The sequence below is a fragment of the Chanodichthys erythropterus genome, chromosome 4, assembly GCF_024489055.1.
Source record: "Chanodichthys erythropterus isolate Z2021 chromosome 4, ASM2448905v1, whole genome shotgun sequence".
Taxonomy (NCBI): domain Eukaryota; kingdom Metazoa; phylum Chordata; class Actinopteri; order Cypriniformes; family Xenocyprididae; genus Chanodichthys; species Chanodichthys erythropterus.
In genome coordinates, this window is record NC_090224.1 from 33,992,377 (window position 1) to 34,018,146 (window position 25,770).

At 37.4% G+C, this 25,770-nt stretch overlaps 2 protein-coding genes across 4 annotated transcripts; both read left to right on the plus strand.

Annotated features, from left to right (window-relative positions):
• Positions 1 to 772: 772 nt before the first annotated feature.
• scrn2 (secernin 2) lies at positions 773 to 9,812 on the plus strand. 2 transcript variants are annotated; one of them, XM_067383464.1, is made up of 9 exons: positions 773 to 842; positions 1,859 to 2,021; positions 2,199 to 2,380; positions 2,502 to 2,701; positions 3,586 to 3,801; positions 4,319 to 4,484; positions 5,326 to 5,494; positions 8,391 to 8,553; positions 9,225 to 9,812. In XM_067383464.1, the coding sequence occupies exons 2-8, from the start codon at positions 1,860 to 1,862 to the stop codon at positions 8,541 to 8,543; spliced, it is 1,248 nt and encodes a 415-aa protein (XP_067239565.1). In that variant the 5' UTR covers positions 773 to 842; position 1,859; the 3' UTR covers positions 8,544 to 8,553; positions 9,225 to 9,812. The 2 variants fall into 2 exon arrangements, with proteins under 2 accessions (XP_067239565.1, XP_067239564.1); XM_067383463.1 differs by lacking the exon at positions 9,225 to 9,812 and adding an exon at positions 8,632 to 9,016.
• A 1,475-nt stretch (positions 9,813 to 11,287) lies between these two features.
• On the plus strand, positions 11,288 to 25,092 carry mysm1 (Myb-like, SWIRM and MPN domains 1). 2 transcript variants are annotated; one of them, XM_067383466.1, is made up of 20 exons: positions 11,288 to 11,365; positions 12,470 to 12,542; positions 13,134 to 13,204; positions 13,321 to 13,386; positions 13,893 to 13,965; positions 14,078 to 14,176; positions 15,251 to 15,701; positions 15,796 to 16,000; positions 16,717 to 16,847; positions 16,934 to 17,037; positions 17,316 to 17,393; positions 17,729 to 17,814; positions 17,974 to 18,028; positions 21,192 to 21,242; positions 21,350 to 21,424; positions 21,615 to 21,803; positions 21,890 to 22,022; positions 22,297 to 22,402; positions 23,394 to 23,451; positions 24,529 to 25,092. In XM_067383466.1, exons 1-20 carry the CDS (start codon positions 11,307 to 11,309, stop codon positions 24,835 to 24,837), a joined length of 2,472 nt encoding a protein of 823 aa, XP_067239567.1. In that variant the 5' UTR covers positions 11,288 to 11,306; the 3' UTR covers positions 24,838 to 25,092. The 2 variants fall into 2 exon arrangements, with proteins under 2 accessions (XP_067239567.1, XP_067239566.1); XM_067383465.1 differs by having other exon boundaries at positions 17,974 to 18,027; positions 21,185 to 21,242.
• Positions 25,093 to 25,770: the final 678 nt, after the last annotated feature.

Sequence of the window (25,770 nt, forward strand, 5' to 3'; positions counted from 1 at the left end):
CATACTTTTTCAATCTCTTCCTAGACCGTTGGTCCAATTTTCACCAAAATCTAATTGTATCATCTTCAGGTCATTCTGACAACAATTTATAGATTTCATGTTGATAAACAAAGCCGTTTTCGTATACCGCAGCAACGAATTAGAGGCTTGATGCCAAAATGACTGTTGAGTCTGTATCTCTGCAATGCTTCATTTTCGAAGAATAGGTGGTGCTGTGACCAAATTCATGTAATATGGGTGACAATGACACTCGCAAAGTTTGGTGTCAATATGTTCACATATTGACACCAAACTTTGCGAGTGTCATTGTCACCCATATTACATGAATTTGGTCACAGCACCACCTATTCTTCGAAAATGATAAACCAGTAAATCTTTATTATTAACTGTATTTATGATTTTTCAGCTCTTTTGCCTAAAATGACCTTAATAGTTCTTTAATTGCTCACTGTTGCAGTTAGTCTCATGCTCCCAGCCATGTTAGCATGACTTCTTGTGCCGCTTTTGTGCTTGGCCCCTTAATTGCTGCTTGCAGCTATATTTTTTGTTATTTATTATACAGATTATTGGTCCTTATAGTGTTTTCTTCAAAATACTAGGTCAAAACACTACTCTGTTGCAATATTTCTGGTTAATATGTACATTTTTATCGGGTCAGTGGCGTCAGATGACTTTTATTTTGAAGTGTCTGCAGTAGCAGGTTGATCATTCTCAGTCTTGTTCTCTGAAGTACGAGTCGACGCGTTGAAAGGGGCTTTTATTTTGAAGTGTGTGCCACAGCAGGTTGATCCGCCTCAGCCCTGCCTCTCACAGGCTCTCTGACCGATCTGGAGCGAATTAAGGTAATAATAACTTCATCAAATAGTCTCGAACGCGTGCTAGACAATCAGAGTAGCACTAATAAAACCCAATTTAAGCATGCATGTGAATGTCACGCGCTAATTATGACGCATGACTTAGGTATTCATATAGATGATTCATTATCAGACACACAGGCCATCAATAGTCTATCAGATATCTCATATAAAGCACTGAATTTAGCTCTTATGATTGTTTGAAAAGCAGCTTTGACTCTTTTCGGAGCTGAAGAATGTGTGAAATGGAGGTCAGGCGATAAGCCGTATATATGTCCAGCAGTGAGACTTAACATCACCACAGTAATCCTCAGCACTGTCAGTGCAGGACATTCACCCACTGCTGCAGAAGCCGCACGATATCACAGCTTCACACAGGAAACTATTGACTGCTCATCCCTGCTTTCTCGTGTAGAAATGTCAGTTTATACAAAAGGATTTTTAGCTCTTTGAATATTTGGTTTCATGTATTGCATAAATGTATTATTATTGGTAGTGTTAGTATTATCAAGCCAGCAACGAACCGAGTTTGTTAATGCGCAATTGGTCACTTGAAGAATCCAGTGAAAATGACCCTTGACCACAAGCCTGCGTAATCAAACTCAACATGGATTTTTACCAAAATAATTCAAAATTAAATGAAATAAATTCCTTTTCTGTTAGTTAAACGGTTTATACTTGTGTTGGAATATATTAAAATTATTTGAAATATTTAAGTTTAAATTTTGGATTTTTTTTTTTTTTTGCTGTGTTTAAATAATAAATATTGAAATATTGCCAAATAATGTACATAAAAATTTTAATGCACTAAAATTTTATTATTGGATATTTAAATAATCAGAATCTGAGTTTTTGTTCAAATTTCTTTTTGTGTTGCTTATTTTTTTAGACTAGGGATTTAAGTCTAAGCCTGTGTATGTCATATTGTATCTGTCCTTTTGCATATGTTGTTGTCATTTCAATCTGATCCACTGCATTGATCCCCATGTATTGATTTGATATAGGATGGCTGAACCGCCTCGGTCATGTGACTGTTTTGTATCTCTGCCTCCGGGTTCACAAGAAGATTATGTGATCTTTGGTAAGAACTCTGACCGGCCGAGAGATGAGGTGCAGGAGGTGGTGTATTACCCTGCGTCATCACATGCTGCTGACTCTACAGTGGAGGTGAATTGATTTTTTTTGTGTAATTGGATAAAAAAAAAACAAAAAAAACTGAATATTTCACAATTTGCAGTTTCATATTTGCTGACATTTTTCCCCCAAATATGTAATTTATTGAATGAAAATCTGGAGTTATGGCAAACAATAGATGATTTACAAGTGATTCTCTTTTCCATATAGTGCACATACATTTCTATCCCTCAAGTAGAGCACACTCATGCAGTTGTGCTGAGCAGACCGGCCTGGCTCTGGGGGGCTGAGATGGGGGCGAATGAACATGGGGTGTGTATTGGGAATGAGGCAGTCTGGACCAAGGAGCCTGTGAATCCAGAAGAAGCTCTGCTGGGAATGGACCTGGTTCGGTGAGGCCAACAACCAAACATCTAAATTTATATATATATATATATATATATATATATATATATATATATATATATATATATATATATATATATATATATAATGTATGTTGTGTGTGTTCAGGCTGGGTCTGGAGCGCGGGGACAGTGCATGGGCCGCTCTGAATGTGATCACGGGTCTGCTGGAGCAGCACGGTCAGGGCGGAGCCTGCAGGGAAACTGCCGAACCCTTTAGTTACCACAACACCTTCTTACTAGTGGACCGACAGGAAGCCTGGGTCCTGGAGACTGCTGGGAAACTGTGGGCTGCACAGAAAGTTACAGGTGAGGGAGAGAGATGATTAATGGTCAGTGCTGAGTGTTTTCATTGATTGAATGTGTTTTTCTCTCTGGTTCTGTTTGAAAAGATCCAAAATGAAGAACATTTATGTTTTATTTTGGTAAAAAGTCAAGACTGATCATAAGTAATTATATTAAATTTATTAAAGTTAATATTATAATAAAAGGTTAAATAAAAATGTAATAAATGTTAATATATACTTTTTTAAAAAAAATATATGTATAACTATGTTATACTTTATGTAGGTATCTATGTGTGTATATATCAAAATAACAAATGTGATGAGTTTAATGTCTTCTTTTGAACCCAGGGGCAGAGATACAAAACAGTCACATGACCGAGGCGGTTTAGCCATCCCATATCAAATCAATAAAAAGGATCAATGCAGTGGATCAGATTCATTCACATAATATTATGTAAAAACAAAAACAAAAAAATAGATAGATAGGACTGTCAAACAATTAAAATTTTTAATTGAATTAATTGCATTTTGTGCCAAATTAATTGTAATTAAATATATTTTGGCTGAGAAATGACCCCCATTAGATAAAGTCATTATTGTGTTAAATTACATTAATTATTGTTAAATTTCAGAATAACATGTGACAAGTTTAATGTGATAAAGTCAATATAAATGAAAAATACTTAATTTGAATATACTAATATATTTGATTAGTTACGTTTTGTTTTATAATTACAGTCTGTATTAGATTTTGAATCCCAGATTTCCAATCTGGCCTTAGACTTTTGCACTTCACTGTATTTGTAATTATATATCTATACTGTAGCTATATCAGGATGATAAATCTTATGTATTGACATAATAATCCATCTTTAAAAATAAACCCAAGGTTATTTATTTTGTCAGAGGGAGTCAAGAACATCTCTAACCAGCTGACGATAGGCACAGAGATCTCAGCAGAGCATCCGGAGCTGCGCGGTACGGCCCAGGCTCAGGGCTGGTGGAGCGGTGAGGGGGAGTTCAGCTTCACTGCTGTTTTCAGCCCTGACAACCCCCCCGCCAGGATGGAAATGGCCAAGCAGCGGTACATGGGTGGCACAGCCCTGCTCCAGCAGCACAACGGTAGGTTTGCTTTCGTCTGCCATCATGACTGAGGAGTGGGGATACATTTACATCAGGAAACCTGAATGTTGTCCAAGTGTTGTTTTGTTATTTTGAAGAGTTTGCATGTTGAATACCGCCATCTACTGTTTGTACACTGCACTTACAGTTGTTTCATTTCTCTTTTTAGCAATTATTTGTTAAAGCATGGACATCTAAATTTGTATTATGCCTGATTTAATTATAATATTTTGATGACTTGTCAATTTCTATGAATTATTTTTTAAAATATATTTTTTATTTTAGTGTATTTTGAATGTGGTGGACGTATGAATTTTATAGACAATCACAGACATATCTGTTGAGTGTGTGAACACAATGGCCAATCAGAGGTGTTAAAGAACTCAAAATACTAGAGGAAAATGCTAGAATCTTCACATTTTTAAAATTTCAGTACCGACTTGATACCGAAGTCGGTACTTTTGACAACAATAGTCACACGCTTTCCTCCTGTCCTGACCCCTGCCGCTCTGCACAGGCTCGGTGACGGCAGAGGTGATGATGAGCATCCTGAGGGACAAGGCCAGCGGGATCTGTATGGACTCTGAGGGCTTCCGTACCACAGGCAGCATGGTGTCCATCCTCCCGCGCAACCCAGAAGTGCCCTGCGTTCACTTCCTCACTGCCACACCCGACCCCTCCAGGTGTGCTTTTTGCCGAACTCGCTCTTCTCCCTTTTCCCGTCACATATCAGATCAGAAAGGCATTTATTTAAAAAAAAAAAAAAGATGAAAATATTCAAAAAATGGAATTAAAGTGTGTAACGTGTGTTTAATAATAGGGGTAGGGAGGGCTTTATTGTCCCAATAAGGCGGTATCCATTTAATAATTTTAATAAATATAATCATTTACACTCTTTTAATATTGCATACCGTTTAATGTACATCAACACTGAGGTGTAAATAGTATCTGTCACTGTTCATAAGTATAAATAGCATCTAACTACTATTTACACTTAATGCAAAGAAAATCCTGCTGTTTTCACTTAGTGTAAATTAGGGCTGACCGATATATCGCATGCGATTGTCACGCGCATTTCGTCAGTAAAGCCGGTTCCCTGATTACCGCTAAATCGCCATCACCTGGCGGCATTTAATAGACAGAATCGTAGATCACTGACAAGCTACGCAATATCGTGCTCATTATCGCAGATGAATCGCTTTCGATAATGAACGCGATATTGCGTGGCTTGTCAGTGATCTACAGCTCTGTCTATGAAATGCCGCTCCATTTGAAAGCAGGTGATGGCGATTTAGCGGTAATCAGGGAACCGGCTTTACTGACAAAATGCGCGTGACAATCTCATGCGATCTAAAGCCGCTGCCTTTATTTTAAATTACCGAAGACCCAAGGCTACTAATATCAGACCCAACCCGTGTCTGAGAAAATTTTGGACCCGAACCATTTGGACCTCAGGTTTTTGGATGCAAGTGGGCCTGTGAAGAACTCTAGTGGACACATCACGCTTTGATCCTTCTTTTGCAGGTCTGTATTCAAGCCTTTTATCTTCTCTGAGAGCATGAGGCCTGTCAGCATGGTGATGTCTCCTCAGTACGGCCCAGACGATCCTGTTAGGACACAGCCTCGATTCCAGCACCAGGTGGACCGGAAACACGAGCTGTACAAAGCCCACCAGATGGCACTGACCAGTCCTGTAAGTCTGAGAAAAAGGCTTTTTCTTGCTAAAATGCTTTTCGGTTTGTTTTGTGCACTTTTGAACATTAAAGGGTTAGTTCACCCAAAAATGAAATTTCTGTCATTAATTACTCACCCTCATGTCATTCCACACCCATAAGACCTTCATTAATCTTCAGACAATTTTGTTCTCTTGAACACATGGAATGAAAACGTGCTATTACAATTTTGTGCACAAGTTGAATGTGCAACTTTGGATGGAAACTGTAAGAGATTTTGGCCTTTTAATTTAGATTTTTTTTTTAAATGAGGAACAACATTGAAATTATGCCACAAGTGTTCTTGATTAAGCTTAACTTGTACAGCCCTGTGTGATCGCCCCCTGGAGGCTGGATGCAGTACAGGTCATAAACCCCGCCCTCTCAATGCAGTCGAATGAGACTTCAGTGAAAACTTAAAAATAAATTCTGCTTCAAATAAAACTTTCTGAAAGATGGTTTTGGTCATTTAAGGTAGTTGTTATCACACTGATATATATTCAATTGTTCGTTTTTGTGATGATTCAGATTTTAGCTAGCAATTTGATGCTATAAAAACGGGGCGTGTCGTCATGATTCGAACTTGATTGACAGGTTGTCTGAGGACTGTCGGAGCTTCGAGGGGAGATTGAAGATGTATTAACTAACTGTTAATTTTCGATTTCTTTGTTATTTAACACCAACAAAATGAGTTGTTCAGCAGTAAACTGTACTAACCGACCTACAGGATCTGACGGATCACTGAACCTTTTTCTGTAACATTAAATATGGGTGTTATAAGCTAATTAATAAATGTTATTAGTTAAGATAACACACCTAATGTTAACCATGTCGGGAAAAAGCAGGTGATCGTTATCTGGCAGTTACTTATTATTTTTATGGGTATAAAATAATAATTAGCAGGACAAAACTAATGATAGCTTACTCTAATTACAGCAATCGATCTCCTGTAACGTTAGTTGAACTTGATTTAAAATGGCAGGACCGTTTCTGACGATTTAGAGTTGTTTCTAGTGGCATATTATATTGAGTTTATCTACTGAATTTGCTGTTTTAAAAGTATTATTGCTCTAGAAATAGAATAGCCTATTATTTTATAGGTAGAATTTTAAATTGTAATATTTATAGTCTATTTAAAATACATGAATGATGACGCAGTCGTCTGGGCGGAAGTTTGATATCGCGACTCCGCCTCCGGCTCCACTGACGGTTCCTTCTGCGCATGCCCAGGCTCCAAACTTTTTTTTGTTGTTGACGTATTGCGTAACATGTCAGCGCCCATTCGGTCGGCCATTTTGGCTTCAGTTCATTACAATGGAAGGAAGCGACGTCGCGTCGTCCATCTTTTTTTTACAGTCTATGCTGTGTACCAGTTCTAACACCATGGCAAAAGTTCGAGCAAAGCATGCTAACTGTTCTGTCGTTGGCTGCACAGACGAGCACTGAACACTATTTAGAGTCTCGTTAGCTTGGATAGCCTGCAAGTTGACCCTGGCAAACTCGATTGCTAAAAAAGGAGCGTTTCTGTCTGAGCGATAGTGATGTCCAAATGAAGCAACGAATCAGTATTGAACCACTTCATCAATTGTTTTGAAAATGGGTTCATTCATTCAAAGCTTCGTTTCAGTGACATCTAGTGGCGAAATTGTAGATAGCAATATAATGTCTGTATAAGTATAACTAAGGTTTGTGTGAATGATGTAAATAAACCAGCCACGAAATAAATAAGCCAGGTGCAGTAGGATAACCAAGGTATAATAAAGCAATTTAACTTATAAAAATAAAAATGTTCCCACATTGGAGAACAGGTTCTCTTCCTAGCTGGCTCCATGAAGATGATGAAACAATGCAGTGAAAATAACAACTATGCAAACTCCTAATACAACAAATCCACATCTTGTGCATCATTTTGGGTGTCTATATAGTCCTATTACGCACCTAAAAAGCTTCTGAAGCGTGCGCGCAGCAAAGTCTCGCGTCATGAAGCCTCTCGCGATGCGAAGCAGTATCGACTGGTCTGAACCACTCACGTGATTCACTTAGAGAACTGAAGCAGTTACTGCTTCGGACGTCATCGGTCACGTGTGTTTTTCCGCACCAAAGCAAGCTCCGAAGCAGTAGTTCAAGAAAAATGCTGCTCCGAGTTCGAAGCTTGTGTCGGAGCATCGGTGTCAGACGGTCATCACTACTGAGCGATATTTTGGAAAGAATATTAGATCATTCACTGCATTTGATAGCAATCATAAACGTTAGCCTGGTGTGTATGGCTCTGTTTGGCAAACAGGTACACTATGTAAAGTGGGCGTCCATACTGGTTTTGCCCAAAAGATTAACATGACGGCACATGCTAGTGGATGAGTTGAATCAACTCCACAGCAACTACATACATTTATCCACTAACCATTCAGAAACGTCCAGTTTCATTTCTAAAAGTTGTAACTTCTTCCTGAGTCTCTCCATCAGTGTCGACTCAGACAATCCTCTATCTTTGTTGTTATTGAGCAACCGAAGCACGAGCTGTTAAAGCTCCGCCCTCTTCTGGAAAGGGGGCCGGGAGCAGCAGCTCATTTGCATTTAAAGGGACACACACAAAAATGGTATGTTTTTTCTCAAACTAAAATAGGGACAAATTTGACAAGCTATAATAAACGATCTGTGGGGTATTTTGAGCTGAAACTTCGCAGACACATTTTTGGGACACCAGAGACTTAAATTACATGTTGTGAAAAGGGGCATAATAGGCCCTCTTTAATAATTTTGAAAATGTACAAATGTAGAAAGTTTACTGTGATGTGTAGGTTTATGGTGTACAGTTTGTACAGTATAAAAGTCATTATGTCTATGGAATGTAACCATAAAACCCAATGTGTGTCTCAGGATGCTGGAGCCTCTCTACAGGAGACTATGAGATACCTGGAGTCTCAGTGTCTTGAGGAAATCGAGGCCATGCTTAGGGGTGAGATACAGGGCCAGGAGCTCGGGGATCTGTTCTTCGACTGCGTGGACGCGGAGATCAAATTCTACCAGTGAGACAGAGCAGGTAAACGGACAATTGTCACGCATCTGACCAGAGTCTTCCTCTGTCTGGTGTTGCCTGTAACCTGTGGCTGTTTTGCAGTTGTCGTTGTGAATGTCACTAGTGCTTGCTGATCTGCCTGGAGAGAGAGAGACAGTCCAGAGCGCACAGGTTCCTGCCCGCTCAAATCCTGCTCTCCTAGTTCCCCTGATGCCATGCCAAACTAATTGTGACGTCCATGCCACACTAACTGTAACTTAAAATAAACACACTAGATGTTCATGTGAGTGGATCACCATAATCATGTGTAATTGTCGCACAGGGCGGTCATATACGCATCACATTAACCGGTTTGTGATAGATTACTAAGGTGTGTTTGTGCTGTGGATAGATGTGTGAGAGAAGAGATGTTAGTGAAACACTTCTCATTTCTGTAAGAGACGGGCTCAGCTTCCAGACTGACCCTCTGAGGAGAAACACAATAAAATATCAGTGATTCAAAACGTCTGGCATCTTTATTTTTACTGAAGAGCTGTAAATATATAAGTTGTCCATTGAGTGCTGCAGTCTGTCCACCTGTGTACTCCTGCTGTTTTATTCACGTTCTTGCATACTAAAACCCGTTAGTGTGCATCCTAAATCATTGTGTTTTTATAAAAGAATAACTGGTATAACCTACCTGCCAATCTTTTCAGCGTTCCTGTGGAAACCGCTACCAATCAATCAAGATCTTCTCAAGCTGAATGCAGTAGTGATGAAGCTCTTTTGAGGCGCTTGAAACGCCAGACTGGTGACACCTGCTGGTCGAAGATGTTTGTACTTATTTTCGTCTTCATTATTTTTCTGCCCTAAAAGTGTATGGGCATCAGAGATCCCAAACTCAGCAGGATGGTCCCAATTGTGCACTGCTAAGTCTGACACTAGGTGGCGCTATAATAAAGTGATTTGTGTTTTGGGTCGTAACTTTTGAACCCTATAAGGGACTAGAAATACTTTTTCAAACACCTTCGCCGTTGACCCATAATTCACCAAATTAGGCAAAAATAACAAATTTGCAGTAATCATTAATGTATGGCACATGACATTATTTTCAGGTATTGCCTATTTTTAGGGGTCCAAGCATCAACTGAAGACAGAAAACAACCGTGACAGGAGCCGTTTGTCGACTTTGTGACCTGAAACATAAATCTGCGTTATTTGTCTAAACACATTACATTTGCAAATTTAACTTGGCAAAAAAAAAATGTGAAATGCAAACTCAAAATATGACACAAACCTACAATAATTAAAGGGTTAACTCAGTTCACTCAAAAATGAAAATTTTTAAAACATATATATTAAAATAAAAACGCATCTAAATCAGTTCATGTGAGTACAATTTCAATATTAATATTATAAAGTGGCGAGAATATTTTTGGTGCACCAAAAAAAATAAAAATAACGACTTATTTAGTGATGGCCGATTTCAAAACACTGCTTCGGGAAGCTTCGGAGCGTTATGAATCTTCTGTGTCGAATCATGATTCGGATCGCGTGTCAAACCGACAAACTGAAATCACGTGACTTTGGCTCTCCGAAGCTTCATGAAGCAGTGTTTTGAAATCGGCCATCACTAAATAAGGCCTTATTTTGTTTTTTTGGCGCACCAAAAATATTCTCGTCGCTTTATAATATTAACATTGAACCACTGTGCTCACATGAACTGATTTAAACATGTTTTTAGTACCTTTATGGATCTTGAGAGAGGAAATGTGATTGCTGGCTATGCAGGCCTCCATGAGCCATCGGATTTCAACTAAAATATCTTAATTTGCGTTTCGAAGATTAACTACGGGTGTGGAACGGCATGAGGGTGGGTAATAAATTACATTATTTTCATTTTTGGGTGAACCAACCCTTCAAGTAGCTATGTTAATGCAAATATAGGCCTACTTCATGTATTTATTAACCAGTGTATTTGCTGCTGACCTTCGATTATCCAATTCAGCCATATTAATAAGTAAAAATTACTTCAGATGAACGTCACATTGTTTTTTGTTTTTATGTTTTGGTAAAGTGTTTAAGTTTTCTCCTGTTTTCTATCAAAGTCCCTTTATTCTATAGCCTTTGGTTCTATTCTTCAGCTGAAAGGTTGTTTTTTTTTTTGAGCTGCGCCCTCTAACGTTACTGTACAGGTGTAATGTGCATTTCCTTCAGTCTGAGGCCTATTTATTTAACCTCTGGTGTGAAATGGCCTTCTTTTGCCAAAAATAGGCAGAAGTTTTTTGTTTTGTTTCGTTTTGTTTTGTTTTTGAGAATACCTACAGTGTACTTTAAGGGTCATGCAGAATAAATTCCCGCGTCTCGCCAGAAGATGGCGCCCGCAGCTGAATCATCCATCCATTTTCCAACCCGCTGGTCCAATGTGGGTACAGCATAATATCATACAGGTATAAATTATTTTTTAATTGTTTGTTAAATTGTTTAATTAAGGTTTATACATGCCATTTCCATAATAGAGTTCAAGATAAATATTTTCATTACTACTGGAGCTGCTCGTTTGCTAAGTTTCAAACAGCAACCACAAACAATGCAAAAGAGGTAGTCCTTCCGGCGCTCTCAGTGTCCGAATTCAACCACTCGTTTTCACTCACTCCTTCAAGTGGAGTAATGTGTAGTGAATGAGGAGGGCGATTTGGAACACAGCAGTAAAACACGCAGCAGTAGCTTCATCCTGACAGCGAGTGGCGCTGTGACAAACATTCCCCTCTCGCTTTACTCTCACATCCGCCACAAATATGGCAGACGAGTTGGATGTTGTTGACATCGAGGGAGATGAATGTGATGAAAGTGTCGGGTAGGAGCTTTTATTCACTCATATCCCACTGTCTGTGCGATATTATTGAATCGTGCTTTGACATATTTGAGTTTATGGATGAGCAGAAGTGAGACTGACGATTGAAGAGCGACAGACAGGATGAATAAGGGCTGTTCTAGATATGTGAACAGTTATTCTATTTAAACATGAGCAAGGAGCTTCAGTTGCTTGCTTCCAAGATAACACATACTGTAGGCTCAGTGTGAACTAACATGATCTATTGAGCGGTAACTGGAATGGCATCAGTGTATTTTACACCTCTTACAGGCATCATTACACTGTTTTACAGGTTTCACTACTCAGTTTGTAAAAACAAACACATCGCGTGTAACATTACAGTCATACACTTATATAGGAAGTCTGTGTGGCAAGACTTTGCATTGGAATAAACGTTAACTTCACAGTAAAAAAAAAAAAATCCGAATGTATATATCACAATTCTTAGAAGGAAAAACTGGGAATTTAGAGATACTCATTATATCCCGCAATTCTGATTTTTCCCACTCAGAAAATGTGAGTTTGTGATATAAACTCACATTTGCGAGTTTTAAAGTCTGAACTGGGAGATAAAAGCAAGAAAATGTGAAATGAAAATGTTATAAGCTATGTTTAAAAGTTATCTATGTAAAATGTTATAGGTTTAAATATTCATGCTTTAACTGTTATGTATGTCCCCTATGAGCTGCATATGTAGACTTACTGTTTACATCAAATGCATGCTTTAATATACATTAATTATTGCAGGTTTCATGAGTCTAGTCTGTGACTTGCAACATAAACGTTTGCGTTTAGCTTCAAAGGGCATCTTCAATAAAAATTAAGACTATATTTTTTACATTCCTATTCTGACATCCAAAGGCACAACAAAACATTTTTCTCTTATTCTGTGGATTTTGCTAATTTTCCTCCACTTTTTACCGCTATTTTTCTGCCAGAAAAGTGACGTCTTCTCCAAATTGGTCTATAGAAGAATCAATAAAATACAAGCTGTAATGTCGTTCTCCATAGATGTCTATTGTAAAAAACAAAAACAAAAAAAAAACTGTAAACTGCATCTTTATTATTTGTATGCTCTCTTTACAGTGACCTGAGCAGTGCTGAGATTCTCCAGGATCAGTACTTGCAGTCTGCATGGAAAACAAACAGCAGTATACTGGTAAAATAACACCCCAAAACTTTTTATGAAATGTTTACACCTGGTATTGAGAAGTGTTTTCGTCAATCCGATCACAAGTGGATGACACTAAATATGCATTCTACCGGATTGCTTTCGTAGTGTAGATGCTTACAGCCACAAAAGTCCACCTGCTCCCCGCCTACTGACCTAATGCATAAAGATTATGGGAAGCACACTGGCCAGACAGGATTTAACCTTTGATTTAACCCAAGTTTGGTTTGAAGATGAAAAATGTACCAAGCACAATGTTCTCTCACCATTACTGATTTCTAACTCCCACTCACAGCGTTCAGTGTGGTCACTATCAGAGCAGAAATGAAAGATGCTGCTCTCCGTGTGTTTTTCCTTTGTCTCATTTTGTGTTCAAATGTAAATTGCACAAGCTTATTTCATCCATTAGATCAAAAAATCCATACATTTACTCACCCATAAAGTGGACAAAAGAGACGATTAAAACACCAGGTGTAAAAGGGAACGTTTGTCCCTCATCTACTTGTGATCTGATCAACGTAACGCATCTTAAGGAAGAGAATCTGAAAGTGACGTGGTGTTGTTTTTGTGTGTGTTCAGCCATGGACGCTGGACAGCTCCATCAGCGATGAGAACAGACAAGCCATCGAGAGCATGCTGCTGGAGGAACAGTATCCTTCACTCTTCTCAACATCACACTGATTCACTCTAATGTTGTTCTTGTCATATTTCATAATAGCCATAATCATTCATTAAAAGCATGTAGTTGTTTCTTTAATAAAGAAAGGTATTATTTTGCCAGTAAGAAAGCACCAAGGGTAGCATGGACCAATGAGAAGACTAAAGTCAAAAAGTGAGCTGCCCTGTTTATGTTTAATATGAATATGTACATTACCAATTAAAAGTTTGTAGTCAGTAAGACTTTTATGTATCAAGGATCAATTAAATTAATCAAAAGTTGCAGTTAAGACTTTGAAATTGTTACAAATATTTCTATTTCAAATAAATGCTATAAAATAAAAAATATTAAGCAGCAGAACAGTTATCAACATTGATGATAAATTCTTGAGCAGCAAATCAGCATATTAGAATGATTTCTGAAGGATCATGTGACACTGAAGACTGGAATAAATTGATTAAATTTTTTATATTTTAAAATAGAAAACTGATATTTTAAATGATAATAATATTTTACAATATTATTGTTTTTACTGAATTTTACTGAAAATTAGCGTTTTACTGGAAGTGTCTTCTTTCAAAAACATAAAAAACAATGTTTAAAACATTTAAAACAATTTAATTAAATGTTTATTTAAATGTTTCTATATGAATATGTATTCATTCTAAATGTCTTTGTAGGTCATTGGTAAAAAGTTCTGGAGCACAAACTCGCTGGGCTGAAGAGGAGAAAGCTCTTTTTGAGAAAGGACTGGTATGTTTTATGAACACACACTGCAATAATATGCAGAACACACAGAGGAAACAATGCTCTCTCATAAAAGGAAATAAATTGTATCTTGTTTTTTATGGTTTCTACTTTCTAGGCTCAGTTTGGCCAGAGATGGACCAAGATCGCCAAACTAATCGGCACTAGAACGGTTCTACAGGTGAAGAGCTATGCTAGGCAGTACTTCAAAAATAAGGTATTTAGCCTAATTCCACATTGCCATATGAAAAGTCACATTTATATGTGTGTGTGTGTGTGTGTGTGTATATCTATATGTGTGTATATACACTTTATGCTTCCATCTGCTGAGCTTTATGGAGATGCTGATTTCCTTTTCCAGCAGGACTTTAGCACCTGCCCACAGTGCAAAAACCACTTCTGGTTTGCTGACCATGATATTACTGTGCTTTATTGGCCAGCCAACATGCCTGACCCCTGAATATATGGGATATTTTCAAGAGAAAGATGAGAATAAGTCAATCCAACAATATAGATGATCTGAAGGTTCAATAGTGCCTCAGCAGTGCCACAGGCTGATCACTTCCATGCCACACTTCACTGATGAAATGTTTTACTTTACATGTAGGGAATCTAGAATATATGAAAGTTTCATTTTTAAAAATAATTTACAATAAAAAAATGAACTTTTTCATGATATTCTAATTATATGACCAGCACCTGTGTGTGTGTGTGTGTGTGTGTGTGTATATATATACATATATATATATATATATATATATATATATATATATATATATATATATGTATATATATATGTGTGTGTTTATTTAACTGAATATGAATGAAATTAATGTCTAATAAATGTTGGTTAAAGCACTTAATTAATGACATTTTTCCATTTTCTGTGAAAAAGTGAGAACTATTTACTCCTAATAACCAATTAACAATTCCTTTAGTACGTTCTAATTAAACAATAATAATTGTGTTAATTACAGTGACAATTAATGAAGAACTCACAATTTGTAGTACTTTATTACTGGATACTTTTTATAAAGTGTTTCCAATCTAACTGATCCCAAACTTTTGAAGGGTATTATAACAGACCTTTTAATAAGGATTCCTGTTTCCTGTTCAACAAGCCTGATCAAAAATATCAATCTAAATATTAATTCAAAAATATAAAACATGTTCATACTTCAAATGTATTCTTAATATTTCTTTGAACAATTTAATTAAATCAAATTAGCCTAAAGATTTTCTTTTATCAGTGTTATTAGTAGTAATTTTATCCTTTGTGTTTGACCTTTAGCCTAAAACAGACACACCTGCCGAGGTGCCCTCTTCTAATGTGACTTCAGACACCACGTTGGTCCCCTCGATCCAGCCTCACGCCTCAGCCCTGACCAATGCTGTGCGCATCGAGCGACTTTCTGATGATGAGGATGTTGACATCACCGATGACTTCAGTGATGATGGGTTTCAGTCTGAAAAGCAGCCAGAGCCCTCAGGCTCCCCAGATTGCGCCCACCAAGGAGAGCTCAGTCCAATGACACCCCCGTCAGACGTACTTTTAAACCCTCTGTCTGAATCGGGAACAAACGCTCCAGATGGACCCATTGATCCAGATACAAATGGAAATGCTGACATTCCTCATAATGCGATTGATCCAGATCCGGAGGAGGAAAGTGGGACCCTCATCTCTAAATCAGGCAGCCCAGGCAAACACAGCCTGTCTGGAGAGGAGAACACTGAAAGAGCAGGTACCTTGCAATCACTAGCTTTCAATTAATTTCTTTGACCATAGCAATCCATCAGCATTAGCTGAATTATGGTTAATGTATTCTTTTACTCCAGATAAGACTGAATCAGGACCTGAGGAAGACGTGGAGGAAGACCAGGAAGAGGAGGAGGAGCTCAGAGCTCCTGAACAGGAGGTCATATTGGACTTAAACACAATCACAGAAGAGGAGAAGCAAGCCATCCCAGAATTCTTTGAGGGGCGTCCATCAAAAACCCCAGAAAGATATCTAAAAATCCGCAATTACATCCTGGACCAGTGGTGAGACTTTGTTCTTTATGCTTCTGAGAAACATTTTCTTGTGTACAAGTTCTTGTGTACATCTACTGTTCAGCTAAACTCACACTACAGGATTTTAAGCCTGATTTAAGCCCAGTTTGCAAGTTAATGTGCTCAACATGGTCAACATGCTCGAAGCAGTTGACCAATCACAACACACTGGTCCAGCCGGCCAATCAGAGCACATTGTGCTTTTTGGAAAGAGAGGATTCATAGAGACAGGAACTAAACAGAGCGTTACTGACAGACTAGGAAGAGAGGTGCTGTAAAAAATGTCAAATAAGTGAAAAATAATGTGATTTTTGAACATTCAAGCATGAAAACCTACTCTAGTAGACCTCAAAAACAAAATCAAGACTTTGAAATAGGGCATAAGAGGTCCTCTTTAGTATATTTTTGTTATTTATTTATGAAATCTAATGATTCTTGTGATCAAAGCTGTATTTTCAGCATCATTACTCCAGTCTTCAGTGTCACATGATCCTTCAGAAATCATTCTAATATGATTTTTTGCTCAACAAACATTTCTGATTATTATCAAAGGAAACCCTTATCATTTTTTCAGGATTCAAAAGATTTTTTTTTTTTTTTTGGCAACATTTTGTAGTATTTACTGTCACTTTTAAGCAATTTAATGTATCCTTGTAAAATTAAAAACAAAAAAATCTTGAAAATGAACTTCTCTGATGTCTGTTCAGGGAGAGGAGTAAACCCAAGTACCTGAACAAGACATCAGTGCGTCCAGGCTTGAAGAATTGTGGAGATGTCAACTGCATCGGTCGGATACACACCTATCTGGAGCTCATTGGAGCTATTAACTTCAACTGCGGTAATGCTCATTGCTCAGTTTCTATTTCCTGTTTTCCTGTGCACATTTTCCCTCCCTAAACTCATTCTTTCTCCATTCTTCTGTAGATCAGGCGATCTATAACCGCCCGCGGCTGGTTGATCGCTCTCGGCTAAAGGAAAGCAAAGACAGCATGGAGGCATATCATCTTGCCCAGAGACTGCAGTCTATGGTGAGAGAGTCACAGTTCTCATCATCATTATCTGTGGATGATTATCCATTAGCAGAACTGTTTTCCTTCATCTTTCTTCTTTAATGATTGTTCTAATTCAGGGATTCTCATCTCTTGCCTTTGAGATCCACTTTCCTGCAGAGTTTATCTCCTGAAGACCTTGATTAGCTTATTCAGATGTATTTGATTAGGGATGGAGTTAAAATCTGCAGGAAAGTGGCTCTTGAGGGCCAGAGTTGAGAACCCCTGCTCTAATGTAATTTGTTTTTTTCCCCCAGCGCACGAGGAAGCGTCGCATTCGGGACATGTGGGGGAAATGGTGTGATGCTAAAGATCTGGAGGGTCAGACGTATGAGGTAAAGGAACTCAAAATCTGCAGTTCTTCTTGGAATTGAAATGTGCTCTATAGAGAATTACTCCTAGATTCTGTTTATGGCCTGAAATTATCAGGATTTATTTTTAAGATTGAGATAAAAATGATGTTGTGAAATGATTCTTGTTTAACATGGCTTATAAAACATCATTGTGTATTTATTTTTTTTAAACAAAATTAAAATACAATTAGATTTAATACATTTTAGAAACTTTTTGATGTTTTATTTTGTCATGGTGATTTTTGGAAAGAAAATCATTTTTGTTTGTTTATCCTCATTATTGAGCCCTGATTATGTGTTGTTTTTTTGTCATCCAGCATCTGAGTGCAGAGGAGCTGGCCATCAGAAGAGAGGAGATGAAAAAGAAAGGACCAAAACCATCTAAACTAACCAAACAGAGAGGGTAAACACTCGCTCCCTTACAAAGCTGAGCTGAATGTCATTAATAGCTAATAGATTGTTTAATGATCTTGTTTATGGGCTTTTGTTATCAACTCCATAAATAATTAGATAAAGAGTAAAAATTAAATCTGGATTCATTCCTTGTCTTTGTTCTCTGCAGCTCTTTTGATCCATTCCAGCTCATTCCATGCAAAGCTTTTGGAGAGGAAAAACAGGTAATTACATTTGATTACATGTCTCTGTTCCGTCTTTTAATGTACAAAAAACAGGGTTATTATAGTCTGCTAAAACTGAAACTATTCAAAAAAAAAAATTGTTACTCGAATTAAAGTAAATGTTAATTGAAATAAAATACAACATTAAAAAAAATAACTTAAAATGAAGAAAAACTATATAGACATCTAAAAAAAAAAAAAAAAGACAAAAACAACAAAATTACTAAAACTTCATCTAAAGTTAAATAAAACAGAAATAATGAAAAATTTTAAAAGAAACAGTTTAAACTATCAGTAAAAATAATATGATCTCAATGAGCATGTTTACATACACAAAATGCGCTGATAACTACCAAAAATCAGTTTGTTGAAACAACCTGAGGTACCTGTTTACATGCAAATCAATGACCTGACAATGCAGTAAACAGAGTTTACAAGACTGTAAACACACTTAATGATACCAAAAACTAGAGGTATCAATTTACCTTTTTTAATTCAGTACAATAAATTATTCTAACCCATTTTTATATATATATATATATATATTATATATATATAATCATGCCCCCTTATCCTTAAGTCTGGAATACACTACACGTCTTAAACTGATTTCATCATGCACTGACTTTGTAAATGGAAAAACTGGGCATCATACACTCAACGACTGCTGATCATCTTTCAAGTCATTACGAACAGAACAAACTCATGCAGAAACGTGCTTTGTTGCAAGGAAACACATGACAAATGAAAATATTCCAGTCTTTAAGTAAATTCCATAATTAGGAATTTTCCTATCATTGAAACAATTCAGACTTGAAGTACCACCTACATGCTAAATGTTTGCCAGTTGTAATATAATTTATTTTTCATTTCTGTGTTCAGCAGGGTTATTATAGTTAACTAAAACTAAAACCATAAAAAAGTGTTACTTGAAATAAATCTTAATTGAAACTAAATAAAAATTAAAAAAAAAAAATAATTTAACGTGTACTAATAAACTAAAATGAATTGAATTAAAAACTATAGACATTTAAAAAAAAAAATCAAAATCTTGAATTAAATTTAAAATGAAAATGGAAAATAAAATAACTAATTCAAAAGATTAATAAAATCTATAAGATCTCAGTGATACAAAATACAGTGGGTACGGAAAGTATTCAGACCCCCTTAAATTTTTCACTCTTTATTATATTGCAGCCATTTTCTAAAATCATTTAAGTTCTTTTTTTTTCCTCATTAATGTACACACAGCACCCCATATTGACAGAAAGACACAGAATTGTTGACATTTTTACAGATTTATTAAAAAGGAAAAACTGAAATATCACATGGTCCTAAGTATTCAGACCCTTTGCTTAGTATTTAGTAAAGCACCCTTCTGATCTAATACAGCCATGAGTCTTTTTGGGAAAGATGCAATAACTTTTTCACACCTGGATTTGGGGATCCTCTGCCATTCCTCCTTGCAGATCCTCTCCAGTTCTGTCAGGTTGGATGGTAAACGTTGGTGGACAGCCATTTTTAGGTCTCTCCAGAGATGCTCAATTGGGTTTAAGTCAGGGCTCTGGCTGGGCCATTCAAGAACAGTCACAGAGTTGTTGTGAAGCCACTCTTTCGTTATTTTAGCTGTGTGCTTAGAGTCATTGTCTTGTTGGAAGGTAAACCTTCGGTTCGAGGTCCTGAGCACTCTGAAGAAGGTTTTCGTCCAGGATATCCCTGTACTTGGCCGTATTCATCTTTCCCTCGATTTCAACCAGTCGTCCTGTCCCTGCAGCTGAAAAACACCCCCACAGCATGATGCTGCCACCACCATGCTTCACTGTTGGGACTGTATTGGACAGGTGTTGAGCAGTGCCTGGTTTTCTCCACACATACCGCTTAGAATTAAGGCCAAAAAATTCTATCTTGGTGTGACGAGCAGGGCGGGCGAGAGCCGTGAGGGAACGGCGCGAGGCCGGTGACGCGAGTGATAATGAGCGTCACCTGCGAGGCGTGCCGGCCTCGAGTCTCTCACGGAGGAGCTCCAGAGGCATAAAAGGAGGAGCGACATCAGTGAAGGACGAGAGAGGACCAGGCCTGGACTTTATTTTATGTTTTGTTATGTTTGTGTGGCCGGCAGACGTCCGCGAGGGTCTGCCGGCATTACTTTCGTTTTGTTCTTTGTTTATTTTGAATTAAAAGTTACGTTCAACGTTCGCCGGTTCCCGCCTCCTTCTTCCCATATCTACTAACCTTGTTACACTTGGTCTCATCAGACCAGAGAATCTTATTTCTCACCATCTTGGCAAACTCCATGCGGGCTTTCATGTGTCTTGCACTGAGGAGAGGCTTCCGTCAGGCCACTCTGCCATAAAGCCCCGACTGGTGGAAGGCTGCAGTGATGGTTGACTTTCTACAACTTTCTCCCATTTCCCGACTGCATCTCTGGAGCTCAGCCACAGTGGTCTTTGGGTTCTTCTTTACCTCTCTCACCAAGGCTCTTCTCCCCCGATAGCTCAGTTTGGCCGGACGGCCAGCTCTAGGAAGGGTTCTGGTCATCCCAAACGTCTTCCATTTAAGCATTATGGAGGCCACTGTGCTCTTAGGAACCTTAAGTGCAGCAGAAATTTTTTTTGTAACCTTGGCCAGATCTGTGCCTTGCCACAATTCTGTCTCTGAGCTCTTCAGCCAGTTCCTTTGACCTCATGATTCTCATTTGCTCTGACATGCACTGTGAGCTGTAAGGTCTTATATAGACAGGTGTGTGGCTTTCCTAATCAAGTCCAATTAGTATAATCAAACAGAGCTGGACTCAAATTAAGGTGTAGAACCATCTCAATGATGATCAGAAGAAATGGACAGCACCTGAGTTAAATATATGAGTGTCACAGCAAAGGGTCTGAATACATAGGACCATGTGATATTTCAGTTTTTCTTTTTTAATAAATCTGCAAAAATGTCAACAATTCTGTGTTTTTCTGTCAATATGGGGTGCTGTGTGTACATTAATGAGGAAAAAAAATGAACTTAAATGATTTTTAGCAAATGGCTGCAATATAACAAAGAGTGAAAAATTTAAGGGGGTCTGAATACTTTCCGTACCCACTGTAGTTCATTTTGTTGTACAGAAATGAAGGAACATGAATTTCATCACACTTATTTTGTCTGTGTCTTGCTGACTCAGGAACCATACAGAGTGATAGTTTATGCTGAGGCTCTTGTTGTCATGGACATAGTAAGTGGTGTTGATTTCCAGATCTAATAAACTTCAGCCTTTTTTTTGTGCTCTCTCATTCATTCTTCAGTGTTTTATGTTGTACTAATAATCCGATTCTTTCCCAGCATGCTCATGTGTCTATGGGAGAGGTGATTGGCCTTTTAGGAGGAACATATGAAGAGGAAGAGAAGGTGTTAAAGGTCAGTGAATTCGTGGACTCATTACTGAATCAGCTGTTTATTTCAATCACTTTTATTTACATTTATTCATTTAGCAGATGCTTTTATCCAGAGCGACTCTCAGCAAGTGATTCATCTCAAGTTTAAGTGTGCTGCAATAAATGCATGATGATTTGTTTGTGTTTTGGTGTGTAATGTGATGTTTGTGTAGATCTGTGCAGCAGAACCATGTAACAGCCTGAGCACAGGTCTGCAGTGTGAGATGGACCCCGTCTCTCAGACTCAAGCATCTGAGCTGCTCGGGATCAAAGGTCACAGTGTGGTGGGTTGGTACCACTCTCATCCAGCCTTCGACCCCAATCCCTCTCTCAGAGACATTGACACTCAGGCCAAATACCAGGTAACAGGTCTTTGTATTGCATTGTAGTTTGACTAGGTGATGTCTTTGTTTACAAGTCACATTCTCTCTGTCTGTTTTTATTTCAGAGTTATTTCTCTCGAGGAGGTGCTCCATTTATCGGGATGATTGTCAGCCCGTATAACCCCAGTAACCCCTCGCCCCTGTCTCAGTCCACCTGTCTGCTGGTAGAGGAGGAGACCGGACCTTCTGGATCTCAGAGTATGTCTCAGCATCTTCCATGAGACTATCAGCGCTTTTGACTTACAAATCATTTACAGCAGCTTTAACATGTATTACTGTAGGTTATCTGTGTTCTGTTAATGTTTCATGGTCTTTGTAGCAAGCACTAGAGTCATGGCTGTTAAAGAATAAATGAACCAAGGTGTAATTTATAAAATAAGCCCAGAAACAGCTCCAGCTGAACTTGAATCAGTCTGTGGTATCATGTGAGTCAGCGTTTCATGTGTGAATAATTGTGCTGTTTGTATTTTAGGGTTTCCATACCAGTTTAACATCCAGTACTCATCTGAGCTTCCTGATTGGTCAGAAGTGATGAGAAGAGCAGAATGGGTTGTGTTCAAGTACAGGCTGTGTCATGGGTGAGCTGCTGTGTATTTTATGTGGGAAAAATTGTCTTTGGCTGAAAGAGGGAAGCAAGAATACATGAATATGAAGTAAAAATAGTAACCTTTCCAAACTTTTGAGCGGTATTTTATTTATATGAAAATGTTTTTGAAATACATCTCTTATGCTCACCAAGGCTTTGTTTATTTAAAAAGTATATATTATATGACATATAACACTGGACATAATATGTCTAATACTAATATACAATGTTAGAAACCCACTACATTCAAATACTCTGAATATTAATCCGTTCTGAGGATAGTTTATAAAATGTGAATAATGTGCAGCATTTTTTTTTTTAAGTCTCTTATGCTCATTCATTTATTTGATCAAAAATAGAGAAAAAACTATTGTGAAATGTTATTAGAATTTAAAATAATGGTTTTCTATTTTAATGTACTTTTAAAATATAATGTATTCCTGTGATACAAAGCTGAATTTTCAGCATCATTACTCCAATCTTCAGTATCACACGATCCTTCAGAAATCATTCTAATATGCTGATTTATTATCAATGTTGGAAACAGTGTTTTTTAATAAGCTGTGATACTTTTTCAGGATTCTTTGATGAATAAAAAGTTAAAAAAGAACAGCATTTGCTTAAAATGGAAATCTTTTGTAACAATATACACTACCGTTCAAAAGTTTGGGGTCAGTAATTTTGATTATTTTCTTTTTTCTTTTTTTTGAAAGAAAGAAATTGATACTTCTATTCAGCAAGGATGTGTTAAATTGATAAAAAGTGATAATAAAGACTTAGTACTGTTAGAAAATCTTTCTATTTCGAATAAATGCTGTTCATTTTAACTTTTAAATGTTTTTTTTTTTTTCTGTATTTTTGATCAAATAAATGCAGGCTTAATGAACATATGAGACTTCTTTCAAAAACATTAAAAATAGTAATGTTTCCAAACTTTTGACCGGTACTGTATATTATTCATATATATTTCATTCTTCTTTCAGGAGTGTACCAATGGACAGGCTTTTCCGCAGAGATTCTTCTCTAACTTGCCTGGAAAAGGTAATGGGCCCTATCATACACCCGGTGCAATGCAACGACAGACATAACGCAAGAGTTTTCTGCTAGTTTCAGCTCGATGCAGTTATCATTTTTACATCCAGCGGCATGTTGTTTAAATAGCAAATGCACTTGCACCCATCTGTTTGCCCATGGGTGTGCTGGTCTGAAAACGAGGTGTGTTCAGGTGCTGAAAATGACTGTGCCATTGACCAACAAAAACCTGATCTAATGGTGCAGTTGTTTTCAGTATTTTTTTTTTTGTTATTTAAAGGTTGTGTTAGTAATATGCACCTATAGGCGGGTGCACAACACTCGTTACACACACAGGGACAAAGCAGCACACAAACATGCCAAATATTAAAAATAAAAGAATTACAATGTAAAAGATTATTATTGTGTACATAAAGATAAAAATGCATAAATGTCATAATGGATAGTCATCACATGTATCAGAATTACCTATTTGCAGTAATGACGAATTAAATTGGCTAATTATTTGACCAATCATGGCAGTGCACACATGTATTTAAACTGACTCATCAGGTTGAGAGTGTTTATAATGTAAATAGCGAATCCCCCATGGTGTGAGCGCAACTGGCTTTTAAAGGGAATGGGAGATGACACTCTGATTGGTTTATTGCATGTTACGCCCAAAAGACACTCATTACTCATTAAGAGACTAGATACAACCCTTTTGAACCATGAACCTGGTGCACCAACCATTTTTTCCGTCGTTAAACTAACAAAAGTGAATTCGGACATGCCCTAAGTGCACCTGCGCCATGCGCTTAAGACCATGTGCTTATATCATTAAAATAGGGCCAAATATGTCTCATATCTAGGACTCACTCCCACAGAACACAGTGCATATTGCACATGAAAATTGCAAGAGATTTTTGGACAAACTGACTAGTCTGATTTCTTGACTACTGGCAACAAGCTCATATTTACAAGTTCCCACGCTGCTGTCAGAAGCACTTCTGAGTACACTAGATGATGGCATGATGAACTAGAGTAAGTTCTGCTAATAATTAAAGCTAAACAATTATTTTGTTTTACCTGCCTGTCCGTCTACAGATGCTCACATCAGTCCAGAAGATTTTGGAGCAGGTCTCAGAGGTTGACACAGAGACTTTCCTGGTACAGATAGAAACCTTGTTTCATACACATTTTCTCTCTGAGACTGGCTCTTCCTCCTCTCATCTTCATGAAGCAGTAACACAGCCTCAGTTACTGTCATTCATCTCCTCTGAGCCAGTCAGCAGCAGCCGTGGTCCGGATGAGACGTGTGTTACTGAGTCTGACAGCCAAGATGAATTGTGCACTACAGGACCTGTCAACCATGTTACAAGCTATAATGAAGAAGAGCAGAAACTGTGTAAATAATAATAAACCTAACAGTATGAATGGAAGAATTGTGTGTCAGCAGAGGACAAATGTGTCATTCATTTACATTGTATGTTACATTGTATTCTCATGAATTTTTGTACTATAAAGTATTAACTAGTTTTCATAATAGTTGAGGTTAAATTACATAGCTGTATTTAAAAAATTTAATTAAAGTATAATGACATTTTGTAATTCACTTTTATCACAATGTGCAAGAAAGTGCGCTGCACTTAAATAAAAATGTATAATAGAAAAGAGATTAATTGGATATTTATGGAGTAACAATTAAGGTGTCACTTTTTCTGGTTAATTTTACTTTAGTGTTTCATAATATAAATTGGGTGACACTTTACAATAAGGTCCCATAACCAATAATTATTTGATAATGCTAGTTAATAAAACCACAATTGTTCATGTTAGCCAGGTCCATTAAATAATATTAACAGATACTTTTTAATTTTAATAATGTATAGCTGTAAGTAATTTTCATTGATAGTTCATGTTAACTAATGCAGTTAAGTAGTGTTAACAGATGAAACCTTATTGTGAAGTCTTACCATTAATTGAATATGAACACAAACAGTTTTTGCTATTTGACCAAGCACAGAAGTGTTACTGAAATATAGAATTTTAAAACGAAACCAAATGAAAACTTCAGATGCAAAAGCCTTTAAGTACGGAGCCCCTAAAGGGACATGGTGGTAGAAAAAAAAATGGGAAGGAAGTTGTCTAGGTTACTATGATTGGAAGTAGCTGCATTTGTGTTTTAACAACATTTAGCTAACGAGTTATTAATCCGGGAAGCTCGAATCTGTGAATATATTGCCAACTGAACTGCTTGACATAAGCACTGACTGCATTTCTTCATTTTTGAGTCCAAGTTCAAACTCTATGAGCCGCGCATTATTTGTGTGCATTATTAACGTATGT